Source organism: Equus quagga, chromosome 2, assembly GCF_021613505.1.
Source record: "Equus quagga isolate Etosha38 chromosome 2, UCLA_HA_Equagga_1.0, whole genome shotgun sequence".
NCBI classification, from domain to species: Eukaryota; Metazoa; Chordata; class Mammalia; order Perissodactyla; family Equidae; genus Equus; species Equus quagga.
Genome location: NC_060268.1, coordinates 91,734,953 through 91,754,088, shown reverse-complemented (window position 1 = coordinate 91,754,088; position 19,136 = coordinate 91,734,953). Strand labels below are relative to the sequence as shown.

The window sequence follows — 19,136 nt, the reverse complement described above, 5'->3', positions numbered from 1 at the left end:
TTTTGGCCACTTGGCCCAAGGCCACCTCAAAATGTATGCCGGGGCTGGCGAGGAGGGAAGATAAGAGCTAAACAATCACATCATATTTGCTACTATTCCTAGTGGGGGCACTGGAATAGCCACACGTGAAGTTCCTGCATTATCTCCATGGAATGCCCTTTTAAGGACACTTCAATCAAGAGATTACTATAAGAATTAAAATGTTGACATTCAACATCAGCACATATATTGCCTCTCTTTGATGTGCAGAAAATAATTCACAAAATGGCAAGAATGATGTTAGGGAAGAAAATGGGTTCTTCAGAGATTTAATAAAAAAAAATGCTTCTCTTGTCAGTAATTGTATATATCGTTACTAATAACCCACACTTAAATCCTGACTCTATTCTTGTTCCCCAGGAGCTCATAAGCATGAGAAGGAGACAGAAAGAAAATTTTACAGTGCTCTTTCGGACTCAAGAGACTGGAACAAATGAACTTGCATTGGAAAACTCAGCACGGCAAACATGTCAATTCTCCCTAAATTATTTATAAAGTTAGATACACCGTAAAAATAATAACAGGATTTTTATATTTGGAATTAAGCAAGCATTCTAAAGTTCACATGGAAAAATGAACCAGCTGTAACTGCCAAGGAAACTATGAAAAGAAGAGTAGAACAGGATACTAGCCCCACCCCCACTGCCACAGCAAAACATATTAAAAAGCTACAATCTGCTAATAGTCTATATTCGGGATTATCAACAGAATGGAACAGACTAGAAATATGTCTAAACACATCCAGGAAATTTAGCAGGAGGAAAAGGTGGCATTTCAATAAACGGGGAAAGATGGATTGTTCAATAAATAGTATTGGGCAAATGGTAGCCATCTAGAAAAAAAATTAAGCTGGAGCCACACTTCACACCACGATAAATTCCAGAGAGATCAAACATTTCAAAATAGAAAATGAAACGACAGACACGCTAGAAGAAAGTTTGGAATCTTTTTTTTTAAATCTCATACAGTGAAGATGACTTTTCTAAGGAAAACAGAAATCCCAGAAGCCCAAAGAAACAATCAAAAGATTTGACTATGCAAACATTTTTAAAAAATTCTGCATGGCAAATACCACCATGGGCAAAGTCAAAAAACAAACGACAAACTGAGAACAAACATTTGCAATTCATACCACGGAGGACTAATTTTCCTAGTACATAAAGAGCTCTCTCAAATGATGAGGGAAAAGACCAGTGACCATCAGAAAAATGGGTAGGGGCTCCCAAGAGGCAGTTAATAGAAGAGGAAATAACAACAGTTTTTTTTTTTTTTTTGGAGGAAGACTAGCCCTGAGCTAACTGCTGCCAATCCTCCTCTTTTTGCTGAGGAAGACTGGCCCTGAGCTAACATCCATGCCCATCTTCCTCTACTTTATATGTGGGACGCCTGCCACAGCATGGTTTTTTTCTAAGCGGTGCCATGTCCACACCCGGTATCCAAACCGGCGAACCCCAGGCAGCCGAAGCAGAAGGTGCGCCCTTAACCACTTCGCCACTGGGCCGGCCCCCAACAACAGTTCTTAAATGTATAAAATGACACACAGCCTCTTTCATAAGAGAAATACAAATTCAAACCACATGGAGAAAATACTTTTTACCTATCAGACTGGCAAATATCAAAAAGCAAGAGAACTCCTTATGTTGACAAGGTTTCTTGGAGACAGACACACCCATATGGTGCTTGTGGGGATAGGCCTGAGGGAATCAGCTAACAAAATTTTCCATGCACATCCCTTCCGAGCCGACAATTCCACTTCCAGTTTATCCTACACTGACATGTGTGCATCATAATGTAAATGCAAAATTATCTGTTGCAGCACTGTGAAAGCAAGAGATTAGAAATAAATGAAACCAGGAGACTGGTTCAACAAGTAATGGTCCATTATGGAACACGGAGCGGCCGGGACGCACGCGGAGGAAGCTCTTCCCATGCTCAGAGGGAAGAATCTCTCAGTGATCTTTCAGGAGGAAAGACAAGGTGCAGAAGAGTACACAGGACACTACTAATTGTACAATAAAAGGAAAAGAAATACGTGTGTGTGTTCTGTGTGTGCATGTATAATTGTTGTTTTTGCATAAAATGTGTCAGGAAAAATAGGAAATGGGAAACACTGGCTGAATGGAGATGGATGATGGCTGAGGGAGTCTTTTAATGTGAATGTATTACCTGCGTTTTTTAAATAAATAGAAGCTATGAAGGAGTTCAGGATGCCTACCGTATGCATAACTACTATAAATTTACTCTGAAAAACACAGGAGCCTACTGACAGGAAGGGCGACGCTGAAGGAGAGAAAAAGGTCACAGAGTCCACCTTGTTGGTCCCCAAGATGAGAGAACGACTGGGACGTGCAGCCACTGCTTCTGGAGCAGGGCGAGCCCCGAGCAGAGATGTAGGAGGAAGGAAATGATGCACCGCTCTGGAGCTTTCAATAAGAGGAACACAGTTCCAAAAGGCTGAAAGAAGCCACTGTGGAGGGCTGCGGCTGAGCCCGCTCCTGTGGCAATGAGAACACGGAAAAATATTTTCTCAGTCAACAGCTCCACCCTGAAAACTCACGGCAGCTCAGGCACCGAACCTTCCTTCTTGTCCACACAACAAGAGGGCATCACAAAACCATACAGATAAGCCTGTTCTAGAAAGTTCTGCCAAAGCAAAGTCCACCTCTCTTCACATACGAAGGACAAATGCAAAAAACAGTGGCTGGTGCCACTCCTTGTAACTATTATTGGCAATGAACTATGTACGACTTTCAGAACCATGAAGGATGAAATGTATATTCTGAGTCCTCAATTTTATCTCATATCAACTTGAAACAGCTAGAAGAAATCAAAAGTTTAAGAATCATCCATATCCTCACAACTGTTACAAAACTTATTTTCATTTTTTGTTTCCTTTTTATCTGTGTCTGTTTGAATATAGAGCATTGACATAGTTATAGTAACGGTACATAGATACAGATATATAATTTTGTCTTCTGCTTTTTTCACCTATTCTCTATTTTTATGTATAGTTATTATACTAAGTTACGGATGACTGCACAAAATTTTATCCTGTTTATTAATAATAGCTGTGGGAGCAAACATTTATCTAGCACCTTCTGTTGGCAGGTTACATAATTTAATTTACCCCTCACAACAACTCTTCTTATTAGGACCCCCTCTTTATGAACAAGGAAACTGAGTGTTATTTTTGTTCTTGTTAATAATATGTTATTTCACAATGAATCATGGGATACAGGCTAATAAATAATTTCAATGCAAATGAACATAAATCCTATAATGGAAGTCACAGATGCTATAAGGCAACAAAGCAGAGAACTGCTCCCTTTGCATGTGGAAGAGGAAGTCTGGGAAGGCTTCCTGCAGGAGGTGACCCTGTGATCTGTCAGATGAGGAGGCTGTGTACAGGTATGAAAGGGTTCTGGCGGAAGGCAAGGCGAGTGTAAGACAGAAGGGGAGAACACGAGGTATCATGAAACATGGGGTCATTTATGTGTCTAGAACACAGGTGAGTGGGAGAAAAGATTCAGGGCTCATGCTGGACCTCAGCCTGCAGGCTCAGAGCAGGGGCGTGACACCATCAGGGCTGCGCTTTAGAAGATCGCTGGGTGGCCTGGAGGATAAATTAGAAGGGGCAGAGAACAGAGGGGAAGCTATGGCACCAGTCCAAGCACGGGTTGACAATGCCCCGAACTGAGGCAGAGGCCATGGAATGGCGAGGAGAGACACCGAGGAGGGTCAGCTGTCAGGGTGTCTCCGTCACCTTCGCCCTCCCCCCTGGATTCGGGGTAAGTCTGCGCTTCTGCAGTTAGTCATGGCCGTGAGCCTTGCTGAACCAATGAAATGGGAAAGACAACGACACAGTGTCACTTCCAGATGGCAGTCTTTAAAAGCCAAGGGTGTGTGAGCTGTTTCATCCCTATCCCTGCCTTGGTGGTGACCACGGAAGCACAATGAGGCACCACTCCCTCGGCCGGAGTCCTAGCGGGGCTGCCATCAGCAGAGCCGTGCAGCCCATGAGACACACAGCACAAATGAGAAATAATGCTTGTGGTTTTAAGACATGGAGGTTTAGTGGTAATTAGTTACCGCAGCATGAACTAGCCTATCCTGACCAAAACAGCGGCCGATTGAATTTCACACTGATAACACTGCCAGATTTTCCTGAGTCTCAAATAATACTTCATTTTTTAAAGTTTCATTGTTACCGAGGCCGAACATTCTTTGGAGTTTATTACTAGCATTTCTTCTTGTGGAAATTATCCAGTCATATCCTTTACCCATTTATCCACTGAGGTCTTACTGACATTCAAAGACAGTTTATGAACTTGGTGTACATTATGCCCTTCGTCATTTTTACAACTGATCTGGCTAGCGATATTAATACAAAAACAGCTACAATAATAGCAGCCATGCTTATTGAAGTCGCACACATGTTAAGCATCCTCTCAGTCATTTCACGTGCTGCCGCCTTTTATCCTCATACCAAACCTATAAAATAAGTACTATTAGCCCCATTTTACAAATGAGGAAATAGAGACTCAGCAAGGTGAAGTCGACCAGCCAGTAGGAGGCAGCGCCGGCACCTGAGCCCAGTGGGTCTCCCCCAGAGCCTGGGCTCCACATCCCCGTGCGCCATGCTCGCTCACCTCCCTCTCCGTGGCACCTCTGTGCGCCTATCTAAGTCTCGGGGAAAACCTCCATCCGATTTGTCTTTCTCCTCTGTTTTCTATGTTTCCTCCTTCATTCTCGGCTTCTGATTCCTCATTTATTTCTTCCCCTTCTGTGAACTTCTTTTCTCTTCCTACTACAGAAAACCCATCCTTGAACACCCCGATTCTTTCCAGCCAAGCTCGACGGCCTTTGGGCAGCCTCATTCTTCCTGACTTTTCCTGGTCTCTGACACCTTCTTCAGTGCCCTCCTTCTCTGGCTCTGTGACTCCCGAGGCCCCTGGTTCTGCTCCTAACCCTTCTTACTCCTTTCTAACCTATCACTGTAACCTGCTACAGCCCTCAGTGCTCAGCTCTCTCCATGCTGCCTTCAGCTGCCAGCAGCTGATTCAGAATCTGTACGTCTGGTCTTCAGCTCACACCTGCTTCTATCGGCATCTTTGCACCTGCCCACCTGCACACCCCACAGAGTGCCCCCAACTAAACAACTTTCCCTGAGAAGCAGCATGCCCATTTGGCTTCTCTATTTCTGTCAATGACTCTATTCTTCTCTCAATGCTCAGCAGCCTCGGCACTATCCGCGATGCAGCCCTTTCCTACAACGCCCAAGGCCATTCCGTCATTCTCCAGCATCTGCTGATTCTACCTGGAAAGGCCTTTGGAGTTTGCCCCATCCTTCCCCTTCCTGCCACCACTAGTGTTCAGGGGTCAAGTCCAGACTGTTCCTTTGTGCAATCTGTGTGTGATCTGACCTCCTCCATCTCGCCAAAACACCTGGGGCTCTCTGCTATGATCAGACGGCTCTTGCCACACCATATCGTGGCGTAGGGACTGGCAAGGAGCTGGCCAGGAAACAGCTGTGGAGAGCAGGCCAGGGATGGGGCTGGAATCACATTAGCAAACAAAATCAAAGGTACAGTGAGCAAAGAGCAGAGCGTGTGGCAAGTCCAAAGGCCACACAAAGAGCACCAAATTCTTGGGTATTGCAAGAGAGACGTTCAAAGTCCAGCCAAATGAAGAGCCATGGAAAAGGAGGGACAGGAGCAGAGTGGCTGTGGGGTCAGGGTAAAGCAGGGACAATGAGGAAATGTGCCAAATCAGCAAGGGCCCCTTCATCTTGTTACCCAGCAGGCTGGCTAGAAGGCCCACAGGACAAAGTGACAAACGTGCGTGACTGAAAAGTACTGGCCTGGAGAGCAAAGTCAGTTTTCTCCCAGAAGCACTTGCTTAAATGGTTGATTTGCTGGCTTATGCTCACACCAGCCTCTGTGCCCACACTGGTCCGCCTATCAAATCCACTAACCTTTCAGGACCACGCAAGACCTCAACACCCACGCCGCCACAGTACTCTCTCCCTCCTTCTCTAGGCTCCTCTATCACTTATCTGAATTACTCATTCTGACACTTAATCACACGGGTTCCTACCAAAACTACCTACAAACATTAGTGTGCACTGACTTTGTGCAAAGTAGCAGCCAGGGAGAACACACAGGACTCTAAGACAGCCCCTGAACTCACCTCTCAGAATACAGGTGAAGAGAGATGCACACACGGAAACATATTGTTTACATCCCTGTCGTTAGGAAGGAGAACAGACAGAAGACAGGTAAAAGTTAGCGAATGCTGGAGAAGCAAGCATGTGGGAAGGCCGTGAGGAATGGAGAGGCTCTGAGCAACAGAGAAGGCGGAAACACGGGAAAAACGATTGTGTGTGTATGTGTGTGAGGGGGTTGAGCGGGGTATACAGACAGTGAATGGACTGGAAGAGCAGCTTACTAAATAGTAATTGACTGACTTAAACATATATATTTATTTATTCACTGAGAAGAATCTTCCTTTAGTGAAATACCAAGGAAGGAAAAGTCCATACTGTTATGGCTTAGCAGATTTCAAATTTAAAAAACATATATGGAATATAGGTCTTCATATTAATAAGGAATTACTGCTTAAGCGTTTATGATCTGGCTGAAAACCCCCCTTGCCAGCAGAGAATTTGGTGCTACACGTCACAGGAAAGTCCCGTGGGTGGTAGATGGCCTTAGTACCCAGTGGAAAGATGGGAAATTACAGAACCTGCTGCTTCACAGGGACCTCTCCCTTCCTAGGAGGCCAGAGATGGTTCTGGTTCCATGGCTGACCTCCAGGCAAAGAGGTTTCCCAACTGCTCCGGACTATAGACTCTTTTAATGGCTCCCTCCCTCCGAAATTAAGCTGTCTGGCTCGACGCCAGGTGCCCAAGCTGACCTCAAGCCTTCACTCTTTCATGAGAAACTGACCTGGCTGGTGATTTAGGGTGGTTCACGAGCTGCCACAATGGCTGACCCACTTCCACGTCCCCCGGTGACGCTGCGCCACAGGCAGCCACCTGGGGCGGATGAAGAGCTCCGAGGAGCATCCAGCCCTCGGTACACTGCTCAGCTCAGCAGACAGTCATTCGGGGCGGCAGCGGGATGGCATCTCATCCAATTGTGCGAAAAATCAATGCGTCAAGGATCGCACCTTTCTGTATGAGTAACAGCTTCGCTCCCGAGAATTTGGTGGAGGGTCGGATTTCCTTACAAATCCGGGAAAACACTTTCCTCAAGGAAACATCCAACCTACTAGACTTGGATGCTAAAGCCCAGTGCCCACCACACACTCCATTTGCATGGAAGGCATTCTCGATGCTGCCGGGAGGACAGGACTTCCAAAGTCAGTCACTTCTCGCACTGCTGCCTCAGACGTAGAGGAAGTAGGAACTCCAGTCGGCTCCTAACTTTCCACACCGCAGGACGGCGACAGTGGCATGAGAGTTTAGAAATTATACTTACTCACCCTCTAGGACATACTTTAAAAGTCAAGTCACTGTCTTAGTTACACTTCATCAATAAAGACGTAGCGTTTTGTAGTATGAGGTGTAGTGTCTATCACAGTGACATGCAGAGGAGCAGACGGAGAGAAAGGACAGGTTGAGATCAAAATTGGGAACCAATGAATTTAAAGGATCAATAGAACATGAGAAGCGGATCAAAGCTGGCTACATCTGGAAATTTATGACTCTCTAGAAAATGAGGGCCATTTCCTGCTCCTGGATACTGGACCAATTTTCAGTCAACTACCTACTGAGAAGGGCCACAAAAGTAGATCTGATTCCAGGCAAGTCCTATAAAGGAAATTAGGTTTAAGTATAATTAAGTAAAGTTGAGGATGAGTGGCGGACCAAGATGGCCCCTGGAGCCCAGTCTGGGAAAGACTAGAGAGACTGTGGCTCAGCAACGGGACAGGCCTAGTGTGGAGCAGAGGCCCACTTGCCCATCCATATGTCCAGGGTTTGACATGGTGTGGTGAAATGAGTTGTAGCACATGCCTCTTTTGCTTTTTTGAAGACATATTAAAGCCAGAGAGAATCAATTCAGGCACCATGAACACGGAAGTGTCTTGGTCATAAATTTTTGGAAACTGGAATTGATGGCTTTAAGGAGTGCATGCATGGCACATGCTTCCTTCCATCTGAACTAAATCAAGGGAGTCTTGAATATTTTGGATTCTGAATCTTTTAGGGCTTTCAGCAATTTCTGAGCAAAAGAACAGTCCCTAACCAGAAGCTACAGTGTGTACCTAGGTTAGAGAAACAGGACGAACTTCGCCATAGACTCAGCTGGGTCATCCTAATTCATTACAAGAGGCCTTAAGGATGGCAACACTTTCCTTCCGGGCTTGGCTAGCCTCCTGCATAAATGACCTGCCAGGGCAGAGACACTGCAGGTGGGCCACAGCCAAGAGTTAAATTAAGCCTGGCCACTGGCAAACTAAACACCCACCCTCAAATGCACACCCACTCATAAGAAACCTCACCATCTGATGGCAGAAGCTGGCTGAGTAATAGAGAGGGTGACCAATTCATCCGTGTTTGTCTGGAACTTCCCCAGTTTTAGCATTGAAAGTCCCATATTCTGAGAAACCTATCAGTCCTGGGAAAACAGGGATGTTTGGTCAGCCTAAGTAACCGAGGACAGCATCCCAGGTTAGCAATTCAGCTTTCTCACCTTGACAGTTTTGGTTTGGGGCGTTTCATTAGAAACACAAGCAATTTTAAAGATGAAGTCACCTGAAAATGTGACCTCATCGAGGCTAACCATCCATACTCAGTCTCAACAAAGATGATTTTAAACCTTTCATCTTTCAAGAACTCTCTTATGATGTAAGTTTCCAGGCAAATAAGCTCTGAAGGTCTGGGGCCTCCATAATGAGTGCACTGGAGTGTGACAGACCCACTTATCAGCGGTTAACGGTTTACCACGAGATCTATGGAAATATTTGCTCAGGTCTCAAAATGGGTAAAATCAGGTCAATGGAATGAAGGCTCTTAGCAATTAGGAGTTTATCCTATAAAAAGGACAAAGCTTTCGTGTTCAGCCAAGGAGGAAAGGATCCAAATCTGATCTGATCTGGAATGTCTCTGTGAGCAAGGGGGAATTAAGAGGAATTTAAGACGAAACTAATGAAATTCTTTTCAACTTTAACTCACTGAACAAGCTGTGCGGGCTCCAGGATTTCCACCCACGAGGGGCGGGTGGCGGTCTGACGGAAGGGACGGTGTGAAGCTGTATTTGCATAGTGTTTTAAGACTCAGAAAACATCAATTGTCCAGATCCAAGGCCCTTACCTTGGCGCCGCCACTGCAGGTAAACAGCCTTATAAAGAGGAGGCAAGGAAGGAAATGGCAAGGGGAGTAGAGTGCACAGACTGAGTCCTACATGCTTTAGATCTAGAAAATAGCTCCACAGAATGCACCAGCAGAGAGGTCTGAATTGGCGCTCTTCTGTAGAGTACTTCTAATTATTTAATACGCCCTTGGTACACTGGGACAAAAATAGCATATCTTGTACATCTATGACAAATACAGTATTTTTATATATAGAACATGGCTTTTATTTAGGGTAAATAAAAGAAAAATGAATATTTACTCTTAGGAAGGGCATATGTGTGACAGCAACAGAGAGGAAATTGGTCCTGTTTGAGAAAAATCAAAAGTAGATTTGCTCTGCCTTCTCAGAAATAATTAGGAAGCAGAGTCATGCAGAAACCAATAAAAAAAAAAGTGTCTCTAGTAAATTTCCACAGCGGAAAACTTTTAAAAAATGGTCCTTTTTAAATATCCCCCAACAATAGAGTCTCAGAGAAGCAGATCCTCAAACGTTCATGAGCCAAGACTAACGGGTGACCACTGGCAGGAAACTAAAGACGCAGACTAATTATGAGGAGAACATTTCAGTAGGATTGTTGTGTGGAGTTTGCACTCCGGTGAGTGAGGAGAGCAAGTGGGAAAACCCCAGAAGAGGAACCCACTACAATCTGGGGAAAGGTCCTGGGGTTTCCACCATCCTCTCAGGAGGAAACGCTCAGAAAGGGCACCATGGCTGAGGCGTGTCACCTACTGTTTTAGGCTTGGTTTTGGAATGGGTGTGACCCTCATCCCCAAGTTGAGGGTATCTCTCAAACCCAAGGAGAACAGTAACATCCAGGTCTTATTAATACAAGTGGCAGCTGGTTGCAGAAAAAAGCTATTACATTTTTGTCTCTGGGGAAGAAAGGAGCCACAAACATGTGACTGTGGTTTTGATCGCGTTGCTTCCTTTCTCCCAACCCTGCAGGGGCTCCTAGGTGTCTACTGCATCCAATAAAAACAGCCCAGCTATCTGTTTTTAGGTTTGCTCTTAGCTAAGCACTCCATCACGCTCTTCCTAAAAGTCTTCATCGGTAGTTATACCACGACCCACGCTGACGGGCCTGCTAATGAGTAACAAAGCAGAAGCCTGGCTTCCCACAGGAAATATATAAATTTTAATAACAGGCTTCCAGAGACAGGGCACCTGCTGCCTGTCTCCGCTTTCTACCCAGGTAGATGGAAACCAGGTGGGCCCAGGGGAAGGGCGGAGCCTGCAAACTTCTTTTATGCACATTCCTGGGGCTGCCCTGACCTAATTTAAGACCAGAAAAACAATCCATCTTCTTTCAGAGACAGAGCAGTGACTTCCCAACACACAAAACTCTGTCCAAGCTAAAGAGCTTGTTCCCTGGAATGCCCCTGAGGGGCACCGGTTGCATAAGCTAGACACAGTGTGGCTTTTTGCCCAAGCACATGTGGCGTTTGCCAAAATGGGAACATCCCTCACCTATGCCTGTCTAAGGAAAACAAGAGACAGGAGGGCATTATGCCGATGTGGACCCACTAAGGATCGTGTCCTGTCTCGTCAAGAGAGTGGCTCTCAAATTGGGATATGTGTGCTCTACTGATGAAGAAAAGAGACAGATGCAAATTCCCATAGAACGAGGTGCAACGTGCTCAATGGACATAGCAGCCACGTGCTGGGGAAACCTATGGGTAGGGAGATGGACGAGGGGCTCATTCTGACCAAAGAGGAGTGGGAGGAAGTCAGGGAAAGTTTCTCAGAACAGGTACTATTTAAGTTTTTCCTACAGGATGAGAGGCATTTTGGTGGAGAGAGAAAGGAAGGAATCGGGGACAGCCAGGAGGTAAGGCCTCAGGGGGCAGGTCCCTAATGGGCAGTGGGAGAATGCCATGAGCGATGAGGCCGGACAGGCAGGCTGGGGTCACGCTGAAGCACGCCTTGGGTGCTGGCCTGCTTAAGGAGGACAATGCAGGTGGTGTTGTGATAGGTGGGTGGGTCAGAGGCAAAGAGGCAACCTGGGACACTCTTGTAACAAAAGCCCGAGGGAGCAGTCGTTACACAGGGGAATACGCAGGGAGAAGGTCCTGAGCTGCATACATACCGAAGCTTTGTGCCCTTTACTCTATGTAAATGATCACTCAAAAAGTCCTTCAAGAAACAAAAGCCCAAGGGGACCAGAGCCAGCGTGTCCTAGAGCACGGGCACGGGAATAGTGAGGCGAGGGCAGCTCCACGAGAAAATCCTTCTTTTTGGGTTCCTGTCCTCACCTTGTAGCTAGGGCCCCCTCCCCCATGGTGCTTCCTCTAAGAGGACTTTTCCAACATTGGTGACAACGCAGCGGTGCTAGACTCAGGATGTGAGTGCCGGAGCACACTGCAGGAGAGCCTCCTGCTTCATTTTACACAGAAGGACACATCGCAGGGTTCCGCGGCTGGCTTGGGAGCAGATCTAGGTTTGCATCCTGCTCCAAATTTCAATTCAAGGGTTTTCCTCTACCACTGCTGCTAACAACCATTAGGAAATCTGCACGGCCGACAGAATCCTGAAGCTGTTAAAAATTGAATGTTAGGAGATATGTAGCAGCGTGGGTAAATGTCCTTGCCATACCGAGTGCTAAAGCGGGTCACCAAACACCATGTATCCCCCTGATTTTGTGGAGGGGAAGCACCTGCAGAAGAAAACGCCCCACAGGGATGATCACCAAAGTGGTCACAGTGCACACCTTGGAGTAGGAGAATAATAGACAATTTTTGTGTGCTTCACTTTATCGTCCATTTTAAAAAAACGAATACGCGTCAAGTTTTTCATTCAGAAATAATGGAGATTTGTAGCACCATCTAGATTTTCTCATAATTCGGAACTGAGCTTTCAGTCTGCTTGTTTCACCGAAAGCGAACACTTCTTGAGAACAAAAAAAATGAATCACTAGGTAAATACTGATCTGTTGCTAAGCGAACACGAAACATATCATCCAGTCTAAGCAAAGTTTTTCCTCCAGACATTAAGAGATTCCTTTCTAATGCATCTTTGCATAGATCCTCTTAAAACAGATTTAAAAACTGACTTAAATACTGAAAGGGGAAAAAAAAAATCCCTGTACTCCTAACACGTTTTCAATGCCCACCTTTCAAAGATTTTTTTCTCTACCAGAACAGCCAGAGGAGACGTCCTGACTCCGCACAGAAGTCATGATGACCGGCTGTGTTCAGCCCGGGTCAGAGTAACACTATCAGCCTGCTGTAAATCAGTGACCTGAACTTTCTAGCCTAGACAACTGTTTGTGAAGGATGCAGACAGACAGGAAGAAAACCTTCAAAGTTCCAGGAGAAGTACTTTTACCCATAACAGACGTTTCCGGCCCTCAGTTTCAAAAATATTGGAGGCCGTTACAGAAATGCCACACAGAGAAAGAACATCAAGGACAGTGGCTTCCGAAAGTGATTAAAATAGAAAGAGGGTCACTTGGGACTTGGAAGGCCACTCTGAGCCAGTCCCGCTAAAGACTCTCCTCGTGGGCCGGCCCTTACTGCTCTCTGCCTAACTGTCCACCTACACCCTGAGAAGTGTCTGCCCCGCTCCCCATGGAGAGGAGGGGACCGACTGAGTCACAAACTGGGGTTCCGTTTTCCTCTCTGCCACTCCGCTTCCTCACCCTTAAAACGAGAGGGAAAATGAACGCAACCTCAAAGTTGTGAAGAAGGTTAAACAGCATAATGTCTATGAGAGATACTGAGTAAATTTAAAACGCAGCAAGTAACGTGGACAAAAGAGGGTAAAGTGAAAACATTTTGGTGATAATGCTACATGAACGCGGGATACAGTGATTCCTAAAATTAGAATCTAAATCAAAAACAAGAGGTTAGTTCAAAGATGGAAGGAAAAAGGGAATCCTTTTACCCTTTAATCATCTGTCATGTTCAAGACAGAGTTTGGGAGCTGGGAATTTAGTCGCTTAAGTACTGTCCCAGTATACCCTAAGAGGGCTGGTCCTGTCATCAAAGGGACAGGTCTGGGAAGGAAACAGTTTCTGGGGAACTTGTCCTTTCACACCCACCTTCGAACCATAGCTGACCTCCACCCCTCCCCAATTTGAGTTCCACCAGGAGGGAGCATAGCAACTGGTCAATGATGGGGTGGCGGTGCGGTGGGAGGTGGCGGACACAGCCACGAGGTGACCAGGGACACACTTCCGTATCGGGAGGATGGGTGGGGGCCATCTCAGTAGAGGTTGCATGGCGCCAACCCAGTGCCTTAGACTCAAGGAGAAAGTGTGCCAGAGAGGGAAAAAGCCAAGAGAACCCGTGGTCTTAATGTCTGGGTTATATTTTAAAGGGAAACAAAAAAAGAGGTCAAAAACTGCCATAATCAGCTGGGGGGTCTTTTTGAACAATCAGTATGGAATCAAACCTTCCGTGATTTTCTCTGGAGCCCGGATGGTAGCTTTGCTGTGGCTTCCTCTAATCACTCAGGAACCAATGCCGGGTGGAAATCTGCAGTCACCTGCACGTAAACTTACAGGGTATTTCACACCTTGGTTTTCTAAAGCTCTCTGAAAATGAGACGGCCAAGGACCTGGGTCCAGCTGGGTCCCACTCCAACTGAATGTGGGTGCAAAGTAAATTGCCAGTCCAGACTAGTGAGTTATCTACATTGTCTTGAAGAAAAATGCTGGACAATTTGGAGGGTGTACAGATTCTGCGCACCCTCCTTAGGGAGGAGGCTTTTCACTGCAAACACAGTTTAATAGGAACACCACGTCCTTGTCCAATGCCTGGTGGTGGAGCCTATCATGATGTAAAGTCTGCTCAGTAGGGAAGTCCCAAATTCAATCCCATGACATTTACACTGTACATGGCACTCCACAAGTACTAGGCAACACGCTCCAGTTACGTGTCTCTCTCGACCTGACAGTACCTTTTGGATCACGGCACCACTGTTACGAAAAAACTGCACCTGAACACACAAAACACCCACAGCCCACAGCTCTTCACCCTCGGCTACCGGCATGTAAAAATTAACCGGACAATCAAACAAGACAAAGCAAGGACCCGAACTCTGCCCTGTCTCTGTTGCCCATTTGCTCTTCAGAGAAAATCATTCACTCGTGTCATCAACTCCAATAGAGGGGGTGAGAGGTTACACCGGATAGAGGGCAAAGCTTCTACCACCATCCACGGAGTATCAGAGATGCCAGTGAGCGCTGGTCGTGTGCCGAGGGGACAGTGCAAATAAGACAGCTCTTGAAGCAGCTCTGTCTGAAAAGGCCCACCTGGCAGAATGGAATAAGTTTGAAAAGGCACAAACAGAGTGAAGCAGTGGTGATGAGAAAGGAGGAAGGAACTCAGACCCGGAGAGCATGCAATGTGTCAGGCATGAGGCTCAGCCCTGGCCCTGAAGGGAGACGCGGTTATTCAGAAGACAGCAACAGGGCAAAGGTTAACAGCGCACCTCTTGAACACGGTCCGTGTGACATGGAAGGCAGACACCCTTTTCCACTACGGCTTCCCCTATCACGAGCGGTGCTCACCTGTCACCTCGAAACACAGACCTGGGTGCATGCAGGGCAACGTGGTTCCCTCGGTAAAAGCATTCTCTCTAAGTGGATCCTCCCAGCTAACGTCCAGGACATTTTTTAATAAGGCAGATGGAGAATACCCAGCTAATAAGTCTGTGCTTTTTTGCTTACTAATTATTTTGGGTAAGCATGGTTTTTCTGTCCTAGAGCTGGCAACGAAGCATTTGACAAAGAGCTGGAATATGGTCCAAGTTTTCTGTATCTACCTAAAAATGACTGCTGTTTTCTCCAAAGTCCTCGTCATGGACGATGACTCCATACTGTGGAGGGAGGGATGTTTCCAGGCAACACAGAGCTGATTCTGTCTCCTTCCTGCCAGATTCAACACCAGGCTTCTATTGAGATGGTGGCTATTTTAACACCAACGACAGGATTTTACATGGATGCCCTGAGGACACAGGGCGAGACGCTTCTCCTTTGAACACCAAACAAGCCAAACAGACTAGCAGGCAGGCGCACAGCGGGCGAGGGGTCTACTCACTCTTTGGTCAGAAGAGGACAGGACTTGAGCAGGAAGCGTGAGAGCCCCGAGTCCTGGAAGTAGAGGTCAGGCGGGGCTGTGGGGCTCTTCAGATTCAAACACCGAACGATCACGTACAGCACGGCAGCCACGGCAGCCAGCTTCACGCCGTCAAACACGGCCGGGAGCTCGGGGGTCTCCAGCATGGCATTCATCTTGGTCTGGGGAGCAGAAGCACAGGCCCAGGTTTAGGAGCACAGTGAGGAGGGGTGCAGCCCCCCAAGAGACAAGGCCAGCACCCACATGTCACGACCCACATGTGTCCCCAGAGCCCACCCAAGCTGACTTCCATGAGGGCCTTACAGCTGCCAACAGACTGGCAACAACCCAAATCATAAATACACAGGCCTGAGCGCTGATAAACGAACACTTCTAAGACAAGCAAATTGGCAAATAGTGAGAATAGCGTCCTTCTGAGAGTGGGAGGAAGCAGTCCAGTCAGAGAGGCAGGACAGGACTGGAGGCAGCACTGATTCCTGCGGACAGGCAGCCTTGCACCTCTGTGTAGATTCAATCTGCCCCTGTGTGCCAGGTGTGGATGAGGTGTCATGATGACAGACTCACTCAGACAGAGACACGGGATGGACTGCTGTTGCCTGAGGGGTGGCTGCACTGCCTGCTGGCCCCACCCCTCCACTTTCAGAGCAGGATGAGATAAAGCAAGCTGGGCCTGACCTAGGCATCTGCTCCTCGGAGGCAGCCCTGGTGTTGTGGTCAAGTTCAGACTCAGCCCAGGTCACAGTGGTCCTTGCTCCTGGGGGTTTCAAGCAGCGTGAAATGGAGCTTGACCAATTTTTTTCCCCCACTGAAGGTGCCTATTGCCATTAGTCCAAAATTAGGCTAAAAGTGGACCAAATTCAACCGTTAGACCAAATTCAACCGTTAGACCAAAATCAAAAACTGGAGTACAGAAAGTGTATGCACATCTGGCTTTTCCTAAACTCTCCTAACATTTTATTTATCTATTTTTTTTTGAGGAAGATTAGCCCTGAGCTAACATCTGCTGTCAATCCTCCTCTTTTTGCTGAGGAAGCCTGGCCCTGAGCTAACATCCGTGCCCATCTTCCTCTACTTTATATGTGGGACGCCTGCCACAGCACGGCTTGACAAGCAGTGCCATGTCCACACCCGGGATCCGAACTGGCGAACCCCAGGCCGCCGAGAAGCGGAACATGCGCACTTAACCGCTGCGCCACCGGGCCAGCCCCACATTTTATCTTTTGAGGTGGCTTTACCTTGTATACAATGCACACACACACACCCCTCCAAACACTTAAAACCAAACATCAACAAAAATAAAGGCAGCAGCAACTCAAATTCAGTCTTTCCCTTGCTGCTCGGCAGAAAAACGGAACATCAGCTGTTACCTTAGAAATCAGGAAACCACAAGCTGACAAAAAGGAGAAAACGGTAACTCTCAGAGCCAAGGTCGCTATGGCAACAGCTTCCCCTGGAATGGCTTCAAGTGGCCTCTGCTAAAAACAGTCAGCACGGGAACTCTGGCGGCCCACAGTGCAGTGCAGACAGAACAGGCAGGAGAAAGCAACCTCCCAAATTGTGTTTGGGGCAAAACCAAATGAACTCTCCTGGCACCTACAGCAAGGCCAGACGGGACTCTGACACCCTTTTCTAAAGTCAAAGTGACTCTGGCAAATACAGGGCCTAAATACGCTGCAGATGACCTAGGGCAGGAGGTCCCAACACAGTGGGGAAAGGTGCTCAAAGATCATAGCTCCTTAAGTGGCCTTCCAGAACTGGGGGAAGAAAATAACTTTTAAAAAACGTATCCGCCACAATTTGGAATCAAGGCTAGACCTCAGAATATACCACCAGCTGCAGCAACCTTTGAACTTTTACGAGTTGACAGTTCCTTCAAACTTAACTTCTGGGCATATGTCACCTCCTCTCCCCTAAAGGCTGGCTATTTATAAACCCCTAAAACAAGATTCTTAACTTGAGGTCTGTGGGCCCGCTATGGGATTCTAGGGTCCAAGAACCCCCCGAAATACATGTGCAAGGTTGTGTGTATGCACAGTTTTCTAGGGAGGGGTCTACAGATTTAATCAGATTCTCTAAGGGATCTGTGGCCCAAAAAACTACACAGCACCACACTCAAAGATGCTCCATGGTGTAACCTGCCGCTCCGGTCCCTCATCTCACCAGAGCCCTGCCCGCTGTGCCCGTCAAACCCATGAGAAACAGACATCCAAGATGATGTGGCTTGCGAATATGGATTTTCATGTCTAGCGAGTGAAGGGCCAAAACCTGATCCAGCTGGAATTCCAAAGTTTCTCCGACATGACGCTGGTGACATGGAACGGAAACAGATGCTCTTTCTGGTCCCCTTTGTTGGAAAGAGAACAGAGGAACGAAGCAGGTGGCCTGACCAGTTTCCTTGTTTGTCTAGAGCAGACTCATTGAATCACAAAAAGCAAAATAAGTCCTTCCCTCCCCACTTCCACTCACGACTCACTAACACAAGAGGAGGTGGGGAGCAAGAGCGGAAATAAGAGTCGGGTGGTACATACCTCTGTCCCTTGTCCCCTCTAGTGTGAATATGAAGTGTCCTTGGAGAGTAGTATGGCTGGGCTGGTCAGGGCAGAGCTCTTACTCAAATTAACCTAAAAGCCGAAAAGATGGTATGGTTATGTTTTAAAGGATGAGAAAGAAGCAATTTAATTGAAATACAAGCACAGCCTAAGTTTCTCTGCATCAGGTCTTTAGGGAAAAAGGCAATTTATTTAATTAACATGTATGCCACACTCTTGGCTGTCGGAGCAAACCTGCCAGGGGGAGCCCTTGTGAATCCATAGACTGACAGGCCCCCTCTGGTTTGCAGGACCAGTTATCCGCTGCATCAGAACTCTGGCTACACAAATTCGCCCTGCTTTCCCCCTTTACCTCGTAATGTCATCTTTAGAAACACCGGTATCATCTCTGCGTGACCAAGGAAAGAGCTTAGCAAGGCTTTAGGTCAAGACAGTAGTCAGTTGACTCATTGCTTCTCTTCCAAACACAGAGCAATGACAGAAACAATATGAGCTGAGAAAAGTATAAGGGCACAGATGGGCTCAAAAACATGGTTCCAGAAACACGAGAACTGAAAGTAGTGGTTAAGTTTGGCGTGCTCTGCTTTGGCAGCCGGGGGTTTGAGGGTTTGGATCCACGGCGAGGACCTACACCACTCATCAAGCCATGCTGTGGTGGTGACCCACATACAAAACAGAGGAAGACGGGCACACATGTTAGCACAGGGCCACTCTTCCCCGAGCAAAAAAAGAGGAAGATTGGCACAGATGTTAGCTCAGTGACAATCTTCTTCGCCAAAAATAATAATAATAAATTAAAATAAAATAAAATAGCAACTAACAAACTCTAAGAAGAAATCAAGAAACTCTAGACAAGGAAAATACCTATGTCAATATACACAACAATTATGTATGTGATTAAGCCTAGAATGCACCCCAGCTTTCCGTCCGCCAGGGGAAAACGGGAGACCCAGTCAGACCCCTGGTTTTCCAAAATGGAAAGAGCTCACGTGTATTCTGCTCATATCCCAGAAAGCATGACTGAGACTCAGGGGAAGCAGAGCTTTTCTAGCACAGAATTACAAAAAAAAAAAAGACCTCTAGGGGACTTTACATAAGGGACCTTGAGT

General features: G+C 46.8%; 1 protein-coding gene across 1 annotated transcript in view; it reads right to left on the bottom strand.

Annotated features, from left to right (window-relative positions):
- Positions 1 to 19,136, bottom strand: part of ABHD2 (abhydrolase domain containing 2, acylglycerol lipase) — a 95,676-nt gene that overhangs the window by 56,599 nt on the left and 19,941 nt on the right. The window contains exons 2-3 of the mRNA XM_046653722.1: positions 18,007 to 18,099; positions 15,440 to 15,639 (exon numbers count right to left, since the gene is read on the bottom strand). Of these exons, the coding sequence (XP_046509678.1) occupies positions 15,440 to 15,633 (194 nt within the window). The 5' untranslated portion in view covers positions 15,634 to 15,639; positions 18,007 to 18,099. The remainder of the gene's footprint in view (positions 1 to 15,439; positions 15,640 to 18,006; positions 18,100 to 19,136) is intronic.